Below are 18,642 nucleotides of genomic sequence, written 5' to 3'. Positions count from 1 at the left end.
CACATTGTATTAGTAATAATAATTATAAATTAATAATAATAACAATATCATCATATGTGGCAAAGACAAGCCAAACCAGTCACTCGTCGCAAAAATCAATTTTGAGTTATTAATACAGGCTTAGAGAGTAAAATAATAGCTATAAAATGGTAAAAAAATCATTCAAATCCGACATTTCCTCATGAAGTTACAAGCGTTTAACCACACAGCTGTTTAAAGAACAATATATGAAAAATTAACCGTCAAAGTTTATGATTTCAGGCATTTCTCATGCAGAAACTATCTTTAAATCCTTAAAAAGTGTTGTTTTAACATTGAAAATGGGGAAAATAACAGCATAGAATGATGTGTAGATACATAAAGGTTAGTTTAGTGCAATAAAATAGATTTTTAAAAATTTGACATTCCAGCATGTTTTGGCCATTTTCTCTGAAACATGATTTGCGACGAGTGACTGGTTTGGCTAGTCTTTGCCACATATTATAAGCATTAGTTATTCAATATTATTATTAATTGTTGTCAGTGCTTACTGTACATTCTTCTAATCAATAATTTATTTTACTTCTAAAATGTCTTATCACTAAATATATATTTATATTTCCACATTAAATTAAAACATTATCAATACACACATTATAATATGAATACAATATTAATTGAAATAAATGTATCTATTCATATGAGATACATATTTATCAACAAATACAATAAAAACAATTGAGGTTTGCCATCCCAAATCCAGCATCAGTCACCAAAAATGAATATTGACTTTTTAATATATTCTCATTCTCCACATAATGAGCTTTAAAATCAGTGGCGGATTCAGTGGGAGGGAGAAGCCGGCCCGGGGCCCCTCTAAATTTTTCAAAATAATAAAAAAAATGTTGAGAAAAATAGAAAATAATAGAAAATTCTACACAAATTTTGATGCTAAGAATGCCATTTCCAACCGTCTAGAGACACCATAATCACATCGTGGGGCTGGAGTAGCATATACCCTCCATCTGTGAAAGTCCTTCACTGGGTGCCCTCTATTTCAATTCCTGGATCCCCCACTGAAAATGATAGGTCATGAGTTATCTATTACTTCTCTGTACTAAAGCAGTGACGGCTCTAGGATATATTTTCTGGGGGGGCTGAGCTGTCTAACAGGGGGTACTTGGGCTCGTAGGCCCGAGCTGGGGGAAGGGTTTGAGAGGGTCTTCCCCCTCCCAAATAAGATTTTTTGAAGAATACGGTAGGAACATCTGGGTGGCCAGAAATGACACTCTCTGATTGTGACAGACATGTGTTGGCTTGGCGTGGGCCTATTTTTATATATTTTTTTAGTCTGACTGCCGACGAGCTCTGTCAGGCTTGACCTGTCCCGTTCGCTTCGCCACTGTACTAAAGTACACTTTTCTGTGGTCCCATACTTATTAGCTAATGTCTTATCTTTATTATTCTTATTAGAGACCAAGCTGCTAAAACCATGGAAATCCCGGTTTCAAAAGTGGTCTTGGCACATTATCATGCTAATTACACTATTTAACATAATATAGTAACAGTACACTGGTTTTGGGACGGCCAGCCTCAAATTTGGAGTCTCTTAGAAAGGTTCTCCCACACTCCAAGGATCAAGCAAAAATCTACCAAAAACTAACACATTTCCAGCAACTTCAGAATGTTTGCATATTTTTTCTACTTTATTATTGCCTCCCTTTGTTAGCTGACCATGGACATCATCACACGCAGCAAAATACAATAAAATGTGATAAGAAAGCTCATTAAATCAAATCCCTAGAAAGCAATTCCTCCAAACTAACTAATAATGAGCATAAATATTTTTAAAAACTACCTGGCTGCAGTAAAATTTTTGTTACAGTATACTGTATACACTACTTGCATTGTTAGGAGTTATTAGTTTTAAAATACACCCCTATATCCAAAATAAATATCTGTTGATATAAAGAAAAACAGGAAGAATATCTTTCAAAATGTTCTTTTTTACCACAAATTAATGTACCCAATAATTTCAGTTTGCACTATACTATGAAATATGATCAGACGAGGGTGTTGGTGCAACTTTGGACCGCCTTGGTTGTTGGCCACGATAGCAGTAGACTTGGAGGAGGATAGCTATATCAATGGATACTTGGAGTACTCCACACACCCAGAACTGCATCGGAGCTTCGTTGACAATAAAATAGCCGGTTTTAAACATATCCCCAGATAACCAGCAACATACCATCTGCACACTATGAAAAACATAAATGAAGTTTAACTTCAGAGAACTATTAAAGTATATAATGATAAACACTGTAACGAAGTCCTTTAAGTAAAAAATTGTAATTGAAACAGAGAGGCTAAAAAAACTGGCAAGTTACAGCTGAGAGTTTAAATTTAGATCACTTTCAGTACAAGAAATGATAATAATCTTATTAGATAATAACAATGATACACAAACTGGCACTTATTAAGAAGTACTATTTTTATGAATTGTAACAAACTACCATAAAATCTCAAAAAGAAGCTCATCTCGAATTGAAGCCTTCTCTTAATTGCAAAAATAGCCTCGAAAAGAGGCCTATCTCAAAAAGTGAAGCTCATGGACTTCTTTTTAAAATAGCATAGGCTTCTTTTTGAGATAGTACAGTACATACACTGTACATGAATTTTAAACAAACAAAATAATTAAAAATATGCTTGATTTATACAGTAGCTTTAGTTGATTTAATGCCAGTTAATACACTCCATGATACAAACTGATGTTACAGTGGCCCTGTTTATTGTTATAAAGTAATAATTCTAAAAATTTACAGCATTCATTATTGAAAAAAAGCCCCCTAGTTACTTTGCAAAAGTAGCCTCAAAAAGAATCCTATCTCGAAAAGAAGTCCATCCAAAGGTCACAAAAAAAAACAAAAAAAAAGAAAATTCAGGGCTTCTATTTGAAGCTTTACAGTATAGAAGTTAAGGTTAATTTCAGTACCATATCTGCTGGCAATTAAATAAATATGGTTGTGTTTGATTTATTGAATTATTGAACACTCCTTTAACATTTGCTTTAGTAGAAAATTAAACGTAATGGTGGATGCAGCTGTTGAGATTATAAATTGTATTTATACTAGATTTTTGTAGTTCAAAATTATGACCCTAAATTTGGTATATTCTCAACACTGTTGTTTTTTAATCAACGTTGCTTTAAATGCCAATATCCACAGCAGAATACAATGTTCAGTGGCGCTATGATGATGTTGCATTTCAAAATATTTGAATAAAAGATGCTTACCTCATTCCCTGTGTTGATTTATTTTGGAAGTTTCTGTAGAACTGAGGGGAACCGAGCATTGCTTCGGTAAACACAGCCAGGAATCCTATCATCTCAACATACACAACAAAGCTAATTAATAAGTAGTTTATTACAGCACTGGTAACAGCGAATAGAGACAGGAATAGTAGATAATCTATAAAGCGACTCCACTGCCAAAAATACCTTGCATCAAAATCTACAAGTTAAAAACAACGAGAAACAATTTTTAGAAACTTAAAATAGGAAATAAATTAAAGGCAAAAGATTCATCAGTCAATCAAGGATGGAATGGTCAGGATAATTACATTTTTAACAAGTGTAGATGGATGAATATAAGTTTACCTTGACTTGGTTTAAATTTAAAGCAATGTCCACACTATCAAATTTTAGTTGACAAAAACATGTGACATGCCTAAATATGGTCATATATAGGCACAGTGTGACTATATATGGGCATACAACAATGTTTATGTCAAAGAAAATTTGATAGTGTGGACAGAGTATACGCACTACATCGCTAGCCAATGAATCATGGAAAGATCAGATGTTACACGTTTATCACACACACAGTGGCGTATCTAGAGGTGCGCACCCCTCCAAAAATTACTCGTGTCCCCCCAGTGGGCCCCCTAAAATCATGGTCAAGTAGTTAAAAATCACCTTATTTTGCAAATTAGCGCCCCTCAACTCATCATCGAGCCCCCCCCCACACACCACACCTTCGTGCCCCTCCCATCAGCACCCCCATTTAAAGATTTCTAGACATACATACATACATACATACATACATACAAATATTAAGGGCCATCAGACTTCAGAAGCTGCTTTGTCATTTAGTAAATTAAAATCAAAATTTGATGCAAATCTACTTGCAAATTAATAACAAGGGATAAAAAACAAAATTTAAGTTTGTCAGTATGCCAGCAACCAGTATTATTGGCAAAGGAGAAAGAATGTAAACTTTAAGTTTATCAAATGCAATTATTCTACAAACAGAAATCAGTAATATTGATATCAGTTATAAAAGAATAGACAATTCTTATGCTAATACAAACAACATCTATAATGCATACAGTTAAGCATTAAATCAATCATTCATATCCTAGTCAGATTAAACTTCAGTAACAAAGATCTTATAATAACAAGGTAACGTGATCCGCGATCTCTGCGTGCAAATTCTGTAATACCGCAGTGTAGGGCGCACTCTTGCAATTATAATTACTTTTAAACTTTGACATCATTCACTGAACATCGACGCTCCTATTTGTTAGAATTGCTACAATACACGCACCATTGTATACCAATTGATACCCACTGCTTATGAATATTTTTGCTGAATTTTTTGGGAGTTTTGCTTATCATAAATAAAAAAGAGAAAAGGCTGTGGGGAAAAAAAATGCAACAGGGGCAGAGAAACATGCTTTTTTTTTCTATTTGGCCAAAAAGACATCATCATGGCCATACAGTATATGGGCAAATCAAACACATTTGTCACATAAAACTTTATAGTGTGAAGAGAGATTAAAAGCTCAGAGTGTGCTCAGAGTATGCTAATCTATGCCGCAGGTGGGCAAAGTGCAGGCCCAATAGTGATTTTTTGCCGTCCGCTAAGATTAATTAAAAACCCTATGCGTGCAGTCCGCCAACCACCTTTGGCTAGAAAACACCTTGTTGTTTACCGCCCAACACCAATCATCTGTAAAAAGTAATAATTGAACTCAGAATAAAGTGGTATAAAAGCAGTGCATGAAGGTTACTGGAAGCAGACGGGAACCATCAAAATTTGGTGCGCGCCGTCAATGTCAAATAAAAAATTCACTTTGGATTTTTATGCCCACCCCTGATCTACGCTATGTGAATCACATTGATGACGTAAACAAAAATCAACAAGCTAACTACAACTTCAACAACCAGCAACCAGCAGGACATTTTAAGTGACACTTTCTATAAGCAAACTTTTTTACAGTATCAATGGGAATGAAATATGAAAACAGATTTTTGATCTAACACAAAACAGTACTCTATTTTCTATGTTTTACAATGGTTTACACAACATGGTTTGGTGATATAATATACTGTAATTATATAACACCTCACAGGACCTACAGACTGAGTGCTAATTATTCTGTACTTGCATGTCAGCCCTCCAGCTGAAATACAAGGAGAGAAATGATGGAACTGACCAGGAACATAGATGAAAAAACTCATGATTGAGCTCTTCTAGTATCCTTAAATCTAGGCCTAGAATAGTAAACACAAGTTTCCAATTTCTAATAGGCAACCACACAATTAACAGGCATTATTAAGGGCTTGTAAAATGCAACAAAATATTAAGTATGTCAACAACACATGTAAATCCCTTTAAATTAAGACAAAATAAACCTCAGCAGATTGAACGCCCATATAGTTTAGCAACAAAATAGAATAGCAAGCAAGCAATGCATTTTGGGATCTACTGACGAGGCTGACGGTAGTCAGAACTGAGTGCAGTACCTACCAGTAAAAGCTTTCCTTTTAAAAGGTTTTACAAGCTTGCAAGAAGAGGAGGAAGTCTTTAAAGGATCGTCATGAGAATCTGTAGTACAAAGGGAAAGTTATCAAGTTGAGGAGGCAAGCAGATAGCCAACTACTCCAACACCACAGCTAGTAATAAGAATTATAATAATAATAAAAATAATAATATTTATAATAATAAGAAAAAGAATAATAAAGAAACCTCTACCCAACTAAATATAGCCCAATTGGATTTTAACTTTATAGGAATACAGTACTGTAATAAGACAATAATAATCATATACTCACTGATGATTTAATATGGTAATAACAGCAGTAATATTAATAATAATAAAACAATAATAATAATAATAATAATAAATATATCTGATAATAACAATAATTTGGTGATAATATTGTGTATTGTGATAAAACAGCAACAATAATAATACAATTAATATCAATATACTAACCAAAACTTAACAAGAACAATATTGTATTGCAACATGTAATCAAGCATCTCAATACAGACAGCTTTCTGTCTATATACTGTATGTTGGCTGTTAAAAACATTTTATGCTTCAGAATAAGCACTAGGAGAAGATGGTCCCTTGAAAAATTGATTATTAACAGCTGAATTATATTCTAGAGTTTATACAACTACCATTTATCTACCCTAAAAGGTTATCCATTCTTTTTATCATTTTCACATGAGTAAAAACACATGTTGGGGAAAAGAGGGACAACATTTTATGTATTCTTCTATGAAAATGAGACAATCAGGAAAACAAACAAAATATCATTTTATATGATTGTTTTTTTTGGGGGGGGGGGAAGGGAGAGGATGTACAGAAAATAGTATGTTTTGTATTTACTTAAAATTGGTGAAGAAAATGGATGACCCCTAATAGAGCTTAGCAAAAACATTATCAGTGACATCACTTTATAATCAAGATTTGCTTTTTGATGTGTTCTCACAAGCTTCCACAAAATTTCCAATATCTTTAAATTTTGTTTAAAATTTTATTTTATTCCAACGGCAACAATGTTGCCCATAACAGCATACGACATACAGTAAAGATAATAGATACATACAACAGGTTAAACAGGTTAGGCCATATAATCCCTCACCCACCCCACCCCCCCAAGAAAAAAAAATGAATGTAATCAGCATGCAAGCTATATTTAAGAAATCAAAAAAGATTAACACAAAACAGAAAAGAAATGATGAATAAAATAAGATAAAGACGGCAAAGAAAATCAATTTCAAAAGTAAAACCACAGGAATTGAATGATGAAGTTAAGTTGAAATTCTACCAAAATTGCTAGCCCTCTACAATGTAGTCTTTTAACCTTTGTCCACACTAACATGCTTTATGTGACAAATACAGTACATGTAATTATCATACTATGGGTGTGACAAGACATCATCATGCCCATATATGGAAAAGTCACAAATATATGTCAGAGAAACTATTTTTTTTTATCATTGGTTTTTCTTCATCAGTTTTAACACGTTGACTGCCAGACCTTTTTTAAGGTTCGTTCCTGTGTGCCAAAACAAGTTTACATGTACAAACATACTTTTTTGAAATTTTATCTAGTCATATATCATCAAAATGATGTGTCTAATAAATTGGCAGGAAAATATTGTGACAGCACTATTTAATGACTACGCCAAATGCAAGTTTTCTCATCCACTTTTTGCATGGGTTGGTATATGTTAAATGGGCACCCCCAATTGTGCCGCTCGACACAACAGACATACATACGTCATTTACATGTAATTGTCTAGGGATATCTTCCCCAAACTACCACTCGATAAGTCTGTGGTTCTACGATGTATACCAAGGAAGTAATAAACGCTAGCATGTTACCCTGATTTTGACGAGTATAGTCATCTCTGGCGCCCTCAGCAAGACCACGTGGGACGAGTATACTCATTGCTGGCACTGGGAGCCAATGTGTTAAACACATATTTCTATACGGGACTATAATTATCATAATAAACTGCCATGAATGCAGAGTTGAGTATCATGTTATAATTTAACATGCATGACTACTGTACACAAGGGGAAATATAGTGGGAAAATGTCTAGAACAAGTCAGAACCAATTAAGATGGTTTCTTTGATATTTATGTCATTGTTTTAACTCAAGTATGCAATGAAAAACATATCATAAATGGAACAAAAGTTTATTTCGACAATAAAGAGTACAGTGTATATCGTATGTATCAAATATTGTCGTAACATTACTAGGGTTTGTGGTGGCATGTTATACGGTATACCTTCCTGAAACAGAAAACCCTGCTGGTATAAATTCCGTAAGACTGTGCGATATCACAGATTTTGTCTAAAAAAAGGGGCAAATAAATCAACAAGAACAAGTAATAAAAGAAGAGACCGGTACAATGGGGTGGATCCAGAGATATCCAAAAGGGGAGGGGGGCCAAAAATGGGGCTAAAAATGGGGCTGATCGAGACAACACTACATTAAAATAACCTCTGAGGTGCTTCAGGCAATCCATTTTTTCTTATTTTTTTTCTATTTTTTTTTTTAACTTTCCAAAAGGAGGCACCCCCTAAATACACCCCTGGTACATACGGTCAACCTAGCAGTCAGATATCAAAGAAGAAAATCATCAATGTGCATCAACTACCAGTAATTATTGGTTTTACAGATTCATCAATTGATTGATCTACTCTTTATACTTGTACATCCAGGATTCTAAAGCGGGCACACAATGCATTCACCAATGTTCTTCCCATGATTCCATCTCTGGTCTTTGTGTCAGCGCTTAATGATGCGATGCCCCTGATGACTTTCAGAGCCAGTCTGATTGGATTATCATTAAAATGATCTGTCGGACGCGCATCGCCACTGTGGAATCACGCTCAGTCAACACAGAGTGTGCCTGCCTCAGGGAAAAGTAGTTGCTAATGTAAGTTTGATTGCAATCTACTCACCACTGAACTTCCTCTTCCTTGTTGATATTTCTTGTATTGCTTTAACTTTTGTACATAACTGTAGCATCACTAGCATAGTGGCCAACATTATGACACTCTGTGCTAGTAATGGAAACTCAAATGGATGACCAAACCTGATCAAAATAAGAAAAAAATTTAATTAAATCTTTAAAACTTGATGTATGTTCCTTGTCCCTCGGCTATTTTTGCAGGTCCCACACAAAATCGCACTTCAAAAAAAAAAAGTACAGTAACCTATATTTGTTTTCTTAAAGATGTCCTTGAAAATGACCAAAATTATAAAAAATAATTTTTAAATTAACTTACTCATTTTGCAGTAACATATAAATTATTAACTTGAGCATAGAAATTATTAAATTAAAAAGATGTGTTCCCTTATTTTTAAACTGGATAATTATAATAAAGATAATAAAACACTTCCAGTGACTGAAAGTGTTTCTATCATTTTTTCCCTGTAAAATGATGGTTTTTATGAGTAAGCATTTTTTAAATACACTAATTTCTATGTTCAAGTTGATAATTTTTATGTTACTTCAAAATGGGAAAGTAAATTTCAAAAATGATTTTTATGATTTTTTTTTGTTTTTTGCAAGGGACAGTACATCTTTAATATACGTGATGTGATAAAAAAAAAAAAAACAATTCCAGTCCCCAAGACTCACAATGAGACTTAATTTACGTAAAGCATTTGTGTGTATATTTGTCATGTGATGAGATATGCCACTTTAAATTATTATTATTATTATTATTATTAAATTATTATTATTATTCATTTATTTATATAGCACCTTTCTTTTGACCTCGGTCATTGGGTCTACATGCTTAAGTGTTGCTGCTGTAATCAGTACAGGAGCAGGCAACCCCACCAGGTACCCATTTATACTCCTGGGTGGAGAGAAGCAATGCAGATAAAGTGCATTGCTCAAGGAAATAAGCAAAATGCACAGCGAAGGATCAAAGGCAAACTGTTCCTGCTGCAGAAAACTACTTCAAACCTATTCATGAGCAGTTATTGAGCTTCCTGCCTTTTTCATGTCCTTGGCTTTCAGGTTAAACCAATTAATAATTATTAAAACAATAACAATAACAAGCAATTTTAAAATGGAAAGCAGCAGATACAAAGGATTGTTTCCATAGAGGTCCCCTTTATACAAAAATATACTTAAAATAGTTGACATAATTATTCAACTTACCAAAATAGAATCCTTAATAAATTTGCTAATATCAAAGCCAAGCAGACATATGTTGAGAATCCATCAGCATTATCTGTCTTTCTAATTTCTAAGTATTGTGGGATATAAGGCACTATTCCTCCGAACATCATACTTGCCGACGCAATCCATGAAACTAGATTAGCCAAGGTCAACTCAGGCAGTGACTGGTGGAGGTTTAGAAATACTTTGTAGATCATCATATCCATTTTACCAGATTTGATTCAGTTCACAAATTTTGTTTGTAAAAAAAGTCCAATAGTTGTGCTGTATCAACTATGATGACAGTCATTTTTTAGTACCTCAAACATCTTTTATGTTGATCTGAAATAAAACATATGAATGTTAATAATCAGGTATAATGAATGACTAGAGACAAGCCACAGTATATCCGACTCAAATTCTACTGAAATCGTTCATAAGTGTTAAATATTATATAACTTTTTAAACTTCATTGGGCAATGGCAACTATTTACCGTACCTTTAATTAGCAAATGGAAGTTAAAATATGGTACTGTTCTGTATCCCTAGAGACGGCGTTAAAAAAAATTATTTAGCCCTGGTCTATTACTAGCAATGAAAAAGGAGGGGGGAAGGACGTGGCCACTCAAGTTTAGTCTAGGACACTATGAATTAGCCTGTATTATCTATTCTTACTTGATTCTTACTTGATGATTTGTATCTTCTAAAGCTTCCACTTATTTGACTATTTCTTCACTATAACTATTACTACAGAGGGCTTGACACTTCGCAGAGTGAGGATTAAGGTGCTTGTAGTCTTGCAGAGTGAGGTTTAAAATACTTTTCCAGCTTGGATTTAAATTCATTTAATGTTGAGGCATTAATTATTTCACTAGGTAGTGAATTCCACTTTTCGATAATATAATACGAAAAAAGTTTTTTCTGTGCATAGTCTTAGTATGCTGTTTTGCAATCTTAAACTTGTGACCTCTAGTTATTGAGTCCTTTATAAAAACAAAATAATCATTTGGATTTACATTGTCAAAGCCTTTCATCATTCTAAAAAGCTGCAATAAGCATGCACGCTCTCTCCTATACTCTAAAGTATTTAGTTTTGTTACTCGTAATCTTTCTTCATAAGATATGTTTTGTAAAGGGGGGGCTAATTTTAATGATCTTCTTTGAACCTTTTCAAGAGCTTGAACATCTTCCTTATTATGTGCTAACCATGCAGTAGCACAATATTCTAAAGTAGGTCTAATTAATGATTTATATATTATATTAATGATAATATTAATAGGACTAGGCCCTAAGTCTCCTCTCACGACCTCTACCTCAAATTGAGTGTTGTTCCAATTGGAGCTAATCAATTATCAATCAAGAAGATCAAGGACCTAGGCCCTACTGGTTGGAATGATTATTAATTTGGAAGAGGTTATTCGCACAGTACCGTGCAAATTAGGAATAAGAACTTATTCACACGGTATGACAGCCGTATACCGTATGAGTTGGGCACAGCACAGACAGTCGATTTGATAACCCTAACTGAAGTGCAATAGGTTCTAGCTTAGCATTGTGTGTCTGCAGACCTTTACTCTTTTCTTAAGCTATCCTTGAGAAATTGCCATGAAAAAAGCCTTTGTGGAGTATGTACTGGTGGTATTATAGTCCCTTACCATAGGGCCTAGTAGTGACATTGATTTTTGTTCCATTCAAAAATATTAAATTGCTGCACTTAGCCCACCTCTAAAAGTCTCTCCTAATCCCTCTCTACCATAACAAATCCTGGATCCGCCACCGAATATATGTACCATATACTGTACTTGAAAATAAGCTTTATTGATGTACATTCTTCACTGCCTTTTGGACCTTTTCCAATGTGTGGGAGTGTTTTTGAAATGCTACTGGATACATTGATTGTAGGCCTAATTATATACACAAAGCACATAGCGCTCAGAGACCACAGGGAGCTGTGATAATTGTCGAAAGATTGTTGTATGTACAGTACTCTACAACAAGGTTATTTTCGTCCTGAAATTTCTTTAATGAAATCAACAAATGAATTGTACATAGTCACTAAATGCCTGACTGACCTTCATTGACATCATCAGGCTTTCATGGCTGTTTTTGTGATTGTGAACACTATCAGAAGCCAAACAAAGAAGAAAGCTTTTATTGGCGCTTTTTTTGAAGACAGTGTTAGTACATTCTACGATGCTGATTGGCTACGTCTACCGTGCGAATAATGTATTATTTACTATTTGCATGGTAGTGTTTGTATATCTGAAAAGGTATTTCGGTTCGATTAGGTATTCTCGTAACAAATTAAGTAAGTTTCTCGTAAAATATTTAGGTCATTCAACCTTTTGAGACGATACCATGTTAAATATTGTTAATTCACGATGTACCATGCTAATTGATTGGGAATAAGAACTTATTCGCACGGTTTTAGACGTCATGAAACGTCAAATGCTGATTGTCTAGGTCTACCGTGCGAATAAGACTCCTAATAAGAGCTTATTCGCACGGTCTACCGTGCGAATAACCACTTCCTATTAATTTATTGTGTTGTGGTGCTTTTCCAGTGTCCAACCCCGACTCGAGCGAGGCAAATGGCCTACTACTACTAGCCTATACTAACTAGACCCTAGGTAGGCCTAGCTATAACTGTAATTACTAATAATAGAAAAATCTGTTTATCTTCGTATTGTTAAGCTTAATAAAATTAATTTATATAAAATTATGTCACCAAATCAAATGCAGCTTGCTGGACTTCGCACACCTTGTCAACCTAAGCTAGGCCTACGTTTTTGCGGTGCCACCACAAAGTCTGAACTTTCAATCACCGAAGACCCTCCAACTGACCTTCCGGCGTCTGCTAGAATATATTTGACCTACGACATTGAGACGTTACTCAATACGAAGTTCGCCCCTGGGCCTCTTGTTTGTAAGAGGTTTGCTTGTGTGTTGTTTTTTTGTTTTTGTTTTTTTGGGTAGGTTATTAGGTAGGTTAGGTATGCTTTGTTTTTTTAAGTAAGGGAGCCAGGCTTTCGGAACTGTACTCTGTATGTATCAAACCAAGGAGGTGGTAATCAGACATGAGACAGTGTGAGCAATCGAGTGTGGTCTAGGCCAGCCTCGGCGGCTAAGTCTGCACACGGACGAAAGGAGCCTGCATCGTGTCGCTGATGTTCATACCTCCCTATCATGCTGAGTGTGGACAGCCTAGACCTCATACCTTTAGGTTTTCCCCTAAATCATAAATGAAATGGATGTAGTTCAAGTAGAATAGAGCTAGCCATACCCGGGTGTGGGCGCTTCAGACCATCATTTCTGGGACCGCAATAATCAAAATTTTGGTTCAGGTTTAATTAGCAATAATTTTACCAAGGCTATTTTGAGTATGTGATGGCAAAGTTTATCTTATCTTTTGACTCGAACTGACATTATTATGTTTTTTCATTTGTGTCACTAGCCTGCTCTAGATATGTTATCAACGAAGTGAGCACTTTTGGATCACAGTGCAAAACAAATAATTGTGCAAATGTATAAATTGAGTGGTTTAGCAAGAAGACTTGGCTATCAAATTTTACATTCTAATGGACACCAAATAAGATGCATCTTTTCAATTACCAATTGCTCCGGTGGCAAAGGACTAGGAAGAAGTAAATGTGTTGGTAAAGATGTGTGTCGGTGGATGGCATCAGCTTCAAACAAGAGGAAGGATGTTGTGGCAGCAAAAACTAAAAATACTCATCAAGTTCAGCTTGGACAGAAAGGTTAACATATGATATTTTTTATAGAAATTCAGTTTTCCAAGGACCCCAACCAACAAGATGTTTAAAGTCCATGATAGGGGTCATCACGCCCATCACCACCCTTTGGTAGCACATTTGAAGAATAGGGACATCTAGATGCGTGGGAATGGCATTCATAAAATGAATGGATTCAGACCTCCCCCACCCCCTCCCCTTTGAACCCCTGCTGATGCCGTCACTACTGTGCTTATTATAATGTTTTAACCTCTTATCATTCTTAAAGCATTTCGTTTGGACAGCATACATTAGATAGATAAAGTTTTATGAGCGACGTCAAATATATTAAAACAAAAAAAAATAAATAAATAAAAAATATATTATTAGACATGAGGTCACATAGATGTTATTGATGTTGATTGATGTTTCTATTATCTTCTACTTATAGTGGCCCAGGCAAGTAAAGATGTCACATACATAGCTGTGGTTGTGGTAGGAGCTGTTTTGTTAGGTTAGTTTTGTGTTCCATATATTTCTTGAGCAAAATGTTTATTTTTCTTTACAATAGATAGTAATTTATGGATCATATTTATTCTTAAATGGCCTGGTTTATGTAATAATGATAATAATTCTGGATTTATATTGTCACAACATTGAAGTGCTCAACAACAACATATGAGAAGAAAATAAACCATAAACTAAAATTATAAAGTTATAAACTATATACAGTATTATTAAAAAGAGGTCCCAGTATGTAAAATATATGTTCCATCAATTGTATTATATAATATATTTTAATATTGTTTCTTATACATATACACATTAGTTAGTGTATATTTTAATAAGGCAAATGATGCATATTTTTATTTGGTGCTTTGTTTCAGTTGCAATGTTTTATACTGTTGGCCAAGAGTTGATGGATTCAAAAAGCCCAAATTCGGTTTTTACAAGAAGTTTGAAATTATGTAAAAAAAATTATGAGGTGAGGTCAGTTAATTAATTCCCATAATCAAGATGCTCTCACCTTTTTCCGTTTTATTTAAATTATTTTGTTATACTTTCATTATTTCCTACCAATAATATAGCCAATAATTAAGTGTGATAAATACATTATATGGTTCTGGTTTTATGCTAAAATCTATTTCATTATACAGTACAATGCTAAATAAGTTGTGTGCATGTGTATGTAGGTTATGGAAGCCATAGGAGAGCCTATAAAAGGATATGGCGAAATGGACAGAAGAGGAAGACGGAAGCATGTAAGGTAAATACAGTATTCAGTTAGCAGGAAATATAATTTTCCGCATCCCAGAATTGGTTGCTAGATAGATATATAGCGCATTATTGCAGTATTATTTTTATGATCCTTATAATATAAACTTTGATATCCTTATTGCAGTCACGTGATTTACACAAAAAATGGATCTCAATACATGAGGATGAAATTTTATATAGAGGGCAGCAAAAGGAAAGGCACAGTACATCTTCAAGTTGAACAGGTAGGTCTACATAATTGGAAAAGCGAGTACTATGAAAATCGTCTCATTGACAATACCAGATACTCCCTAACAAGGGGTCCGGAAAGGGATCCAAGGTCCTTGGCGAGAGTTTCACACCCACATTAATCTTGCCATGGTTGAAGCAAATTTTAAGAACAGGCACATCTAGTTGCCCCCAAAATGAAACTTACAGCCTGTAAATATGCCTTCTGGACCCACGCTAACACTGTAATAAATAAGTTTACTGGATTGAAGTACCCTTTCACTCATCAGCCATCTTGTTTCCTGCTTCCCATTCACTTGTTGTCAAGTCTGTTATCGCCTCAGCCATGATGCATATCTTGTTTCTTTCTTTATGATAAACATCTTCGGTAAATGCTTCCTTGTCTTGATTTGTATTATTTTTTAGGTTTCAAATGGGAATCTGGAGTATAACTATATGTACATAGATCTAGATGGCTATCCACAGCAGAGAATCATCATAGAAAGCCAAAACCAAGCTTGAGAACAGTGGTGTTGGGTACATAGCAGTTTGTGTGCTGTGATGGTGCACACCTCAAAGGGGTGCTAGGTTAAATTAAATTTATATTGAAATTGACTATGGATTGTGTACTCCTCAACAGAGTGCATACAATGTTGATAGCATTTGATGTGCTCACACTCAGAGGGGCTAGGCTCATATGGATTGTGACCCCCACTACAGGGCATGTTCAATGTTGATAGCAGTTAATGCAGTACAGACTGTTCACCTTGGTTCATAATAATTGAGATATTATTGTGTCCCTGTACAGGATACTTGTTTAATAGCACTACCCTTCACAGCAGTTAACCTAGGAGTCATTAGTTTTGCTGATGTACAAGTTGATCTCGAGAACAGCAGGCATCAATTTGTAAAACTAAGTTGTCTATATTTCACTTTCAGTATTCAACTGTAGGCGAGAAATTGATATACAGTAAAATGATAACCTGTTATTATTGTTGGAGAACAGTTTCACTAATCAGACAATGTAATTACAGTACTCAAACTTTTTATTTTTAAAAAAAGAGACTTTTCCAATTTATGTAGCTTTTACATATTTTTGAATGACAATAAATTAGAAATATTCAATGGCTAATGTATTGTAAAAAGTGTATTGTAATTTGTTTTGATTTTTTTTTTAGAAATCCCTACCAACATAATTGCTCTACAATACTGTACATAGTTCAGTGGAAAAAAATTCCCACGGCAGCATATCTAAAACTATTGACATGGGTTAGTGGAGAGGGCAACCTAGCTGAAGGAATGAGGTGGTATTTCAGGCCTAGGCTAAGCATCACATGATTTTTAACCACTTGAGTTTATTTTTTTGCTCTGAAAAATTGTTATTAAGCTAGCATCCCACACCTTGCCTCAAAACAACTGCCAAAATTACAATAAAAACAGTCCCCACACATTTCATCTACTACAACATTTCATCTACTACAATAACCTGGATTCAATTTGACAACCAAAACTTGTTGTGCAGCGCAAGATTCTCATTGATTTATGTTAATATTATTTACAACTTAATTATTGCTTTCGATTAAAAAAAAACCGAATAGCATAATATTCATATTGCTAAGCAAGCCACAATCCATTTTGGTCTTTTTTCTCGAACAAGATCAGCAACTAGAAGGCATAGCGTGTCCTGATATCCTCAAGTTTCTTTGATACCTATGGAAACGAATATAACATTAGCAGGTTAGCATCATCTCATTTGCATAAAGTAATAATAATCATGGACATATTACTTGCCAAGAAGCTATTAATTATTAATTCAGGCAAATTTTATATATCAAAAATACATAGTATGTATAGATCAATTCTTTTAATTTGTGAGGTGGACTACAGGAACCAAGCAATTAATAAAGTCATCAATATTCATCAAGCTCATTAGCATAACCACCAGCATTCATAAAACCAGGATAAACCTACCTCAGCTGGTGTGCGTTCCAATTCTTCTGCCACGCTTCGTTGCTTCGCCGGATCCATTGAACTGAACTGCTCGCAAAGGTCACCATCAATGACACTCTAAAGAATGAAGCACAACAAATAGAAGAATATTAAAAATACACATCATTTCAAGTGTTGTTGGTATTATGAGCTGGTAGAATTTCAAAGACAAACTTTACACACTTAAGTTTACAATTGACAATGTGCTGTGATAACAAAAAGTAATAATACTTAAATTAAAGGTGATCTCTACTTTAATACTGACTCTGTTAGGAATTCCTACGGAGGTAATCATTTTGATAAGGAAATGGTAAACAGATGATTTCTACTAAAGGTTACTGACTTTCTTAAGGAAGTACAGTAGTAAGAACTATAAAGTGACATTATTGCTATGGATAATTTTTCCTTCCTGATGACATAATTAATGTCGAAATATTGAATCTCGACACGATGGCGTGTATTTCGATACTCGGAGTATGTATTATACTATCTTATCTAAAATTAATCAGTGGACCTTTCGGTTATTGCTACTGAAGTACTCACTTTGATAGGAAAGTAGTAAGATCTAAATGATAGATGGTCTCTGCCACATAGTGGTGGGTACTCCGACCTCATGTGCATCTCCAGATGCTGGAAGAAGTCGTGATCCTGTCAGAAAAACACAAATTAAAACATTTTATATTTTAAACAACTTTAATTCTATAATCAAGGAGTTCTGGCCTGCAATAACAGTCCTGAAGTACTGTAGAATTTCAGCCTTCTTATTCTTCAGTAAAAAAGGCCCATAAATCTACAGACTTGTACATTTAACACTGTTCCTATATTCTTTGCAATAATCATTCATTTTATTTTATTTGCATCATTATATATTCAACACTATAATTTTTAAATATGCAAATTCAGAAGTCCCAGTAAGCTTGGTTTCGCATGGCTAGACCATTAAATTAGCTGGTAACCAATTTAAGGTATTTTGTAGTAAAAATCTAAATTGTTTCAAACTGTATCCTATTGAGAGTTACATATAATATATAATTTTTAGAGAGTTTTTGCAGCATATTATACCAGATAGTTTTGCTATGATTTTATAAAATTATGGTAGACAAAATGAAAAAATATCAATTCTTACTAGCATTCATAGAGTGTACATACATTTAACCTTCTTATTATATTCAATGTATTTAATATCATTACCTCATGTGATGTGAAAGGCACAAGAATTCCAATAGCTCCTGATAGAGTGGTGTACACAAGCGACTCGGATCCACCAGGAATCAAGATGGACTTTTGCAGGGACAGGATGGTTTCACCAATGTGGAAGTTACAAATCACATCAGCCTTCTGGGATGCGCCGTTCAACAGGCCTCTATCCCACAATGCTTTGGAACCGGTTGGATCCTCATCTACGTCATCATTGATGCTAGGAGGTAGTCTCACCTGAAATTAATCATCTAATTAATAATGACAACCTTA

At 34.4% G+C, this 18,642-nt stretch overlaps 3 protein-coding genes across 10 annotated transcripts in view; 1 reads left to right on the top strand and 2 right to left on the bottom strand.

Annotated features, from left to right (window-relative positions):
* Window positions 1-396: 396 nt before the first annotated feature.
* LOC117123439 (solute carrier family 66 member 2-like) lies at window positions 397-12,830 on the bottom strand. 5 transcript variants are annotated; one of them, XM_033269344.1, is made up of 6 exons: window positions 12,696-12,830; window positions 9,968-10,309; window positions 8,754-8,887; window positions 5,790-5,867; window positions 3,272-3,488; window positions 397-2,237 (listed from the first exon to the last, which is right to left on the bottom strand). In XM_033269344.1, exons 2-6 carry the CDS (start codon window positions 10,192-10,194, stop codon window positions 2,030-2,032), a joined length of 864 nt encoding a protein of 287 aa, XP_033125235.1. In that variant the 5' UTR covers window positions 10,195-10,309; window positions 12,696-12,830; the 3' UTR covers window positions 397-2,029. The 5 variants fall into 5 exon arrangements, with proteins under 5 accessions (XP_033125235.1, XP_033125237.1, XP_033125236.1 ...); XM_033269346.1 differs by having other exon boundaries at window positions 12,729-12,816; XM_033269345.1 differs by having other exon boundaries at window positions 12,624-12,762.
* LOC117123441 (mitochondrial import inner membrane translocase subunit Tim21-like) lies at window positions 12,831-16,315 on the top strand. 4 transcript variants are annotated; one of them, XM_033269353.1, is made up of 7 exons: window positions 12,831-12,900; window positions 13,422-13,725; window positions 14,150-14,212; window positions 14,586-14,683; window positions 14,892-14,965; window positions 15,101-15,200; window positions 15,610-16,315. In XM_033269353.1, exons 2-7 carry the CDS (start codon window positions 13,491-13,493, stop codon window positions 15,703-15,705), a joined length of 666 nt encoding a protein of 221 aa, XP_033125244.1. In that variant the 5' UTR covers window positions 12,831-12,900; window positions 13,422-13,490; the 3' UTR covers window positions 15,706-16,315. The 4 variants fall into 4 exon arrangements, with proteins under 4 accessions (XP_033125244.1, XP_033125240.1, XP_033125241.1 ...); XM_033269349.1 differs by having other exon boundaries at window positions 12,834-12,939; XM_033269350.1 differs by having other exon boundaries at window positions 12,849-12,951.
* The window catches only part of LOC117123438 (splicing factor 3B subunit 3), a 13,605-nt gene continuing 11,174 nt past the window's right edge, over window positions 16,212-18,642 (bottom strand). The window contains exons 23-26 of the mRNA XM_033269343.1: window positions 18,364-18,606; window positions 17,716-17,820; window positions 17,155-17,250; window positions 16,212-16,893 (exon numbers count right to left, since the gene is read on the bottom strand). Coding sequence (XP_033125234.1) covers window positions 16,849-16,893; window positions 17,155-17,250; window positions 17,716-17,820; window positions 18,364-18,606 — 489 coding nt within the window. The 3' untranslated portion in view covers window positions 16,212-16,848. The remainder of the gene's footprint in view (window positions 16,894-17,154; window positions 17,251-17,715; window positions 17,821-18,363; window positions 18,607-18,642) is intronic.

The sequence above is a fragment of the Anneissia japonica genome, unplaced genomic scaffold (assembly GCF_011630105.1).
Source record: "Anneissia japonica isolate Jap-2015-1 unplaced genomic scaffold, ASM1163010v1 scaffold287717_len1600092_cov198, whole genome shotgun sequence".
NCBI classification, from domain to species: domain Eukaryota; kingdom Metazoa; phylum Echinodermata; class Crinoidea; order Comatulida; family Comatulidae; genus Anneissia; species Anneissia japonica.
This window is presented reverse-complemented; position numbering and strand designations above follow the sequence as displayed.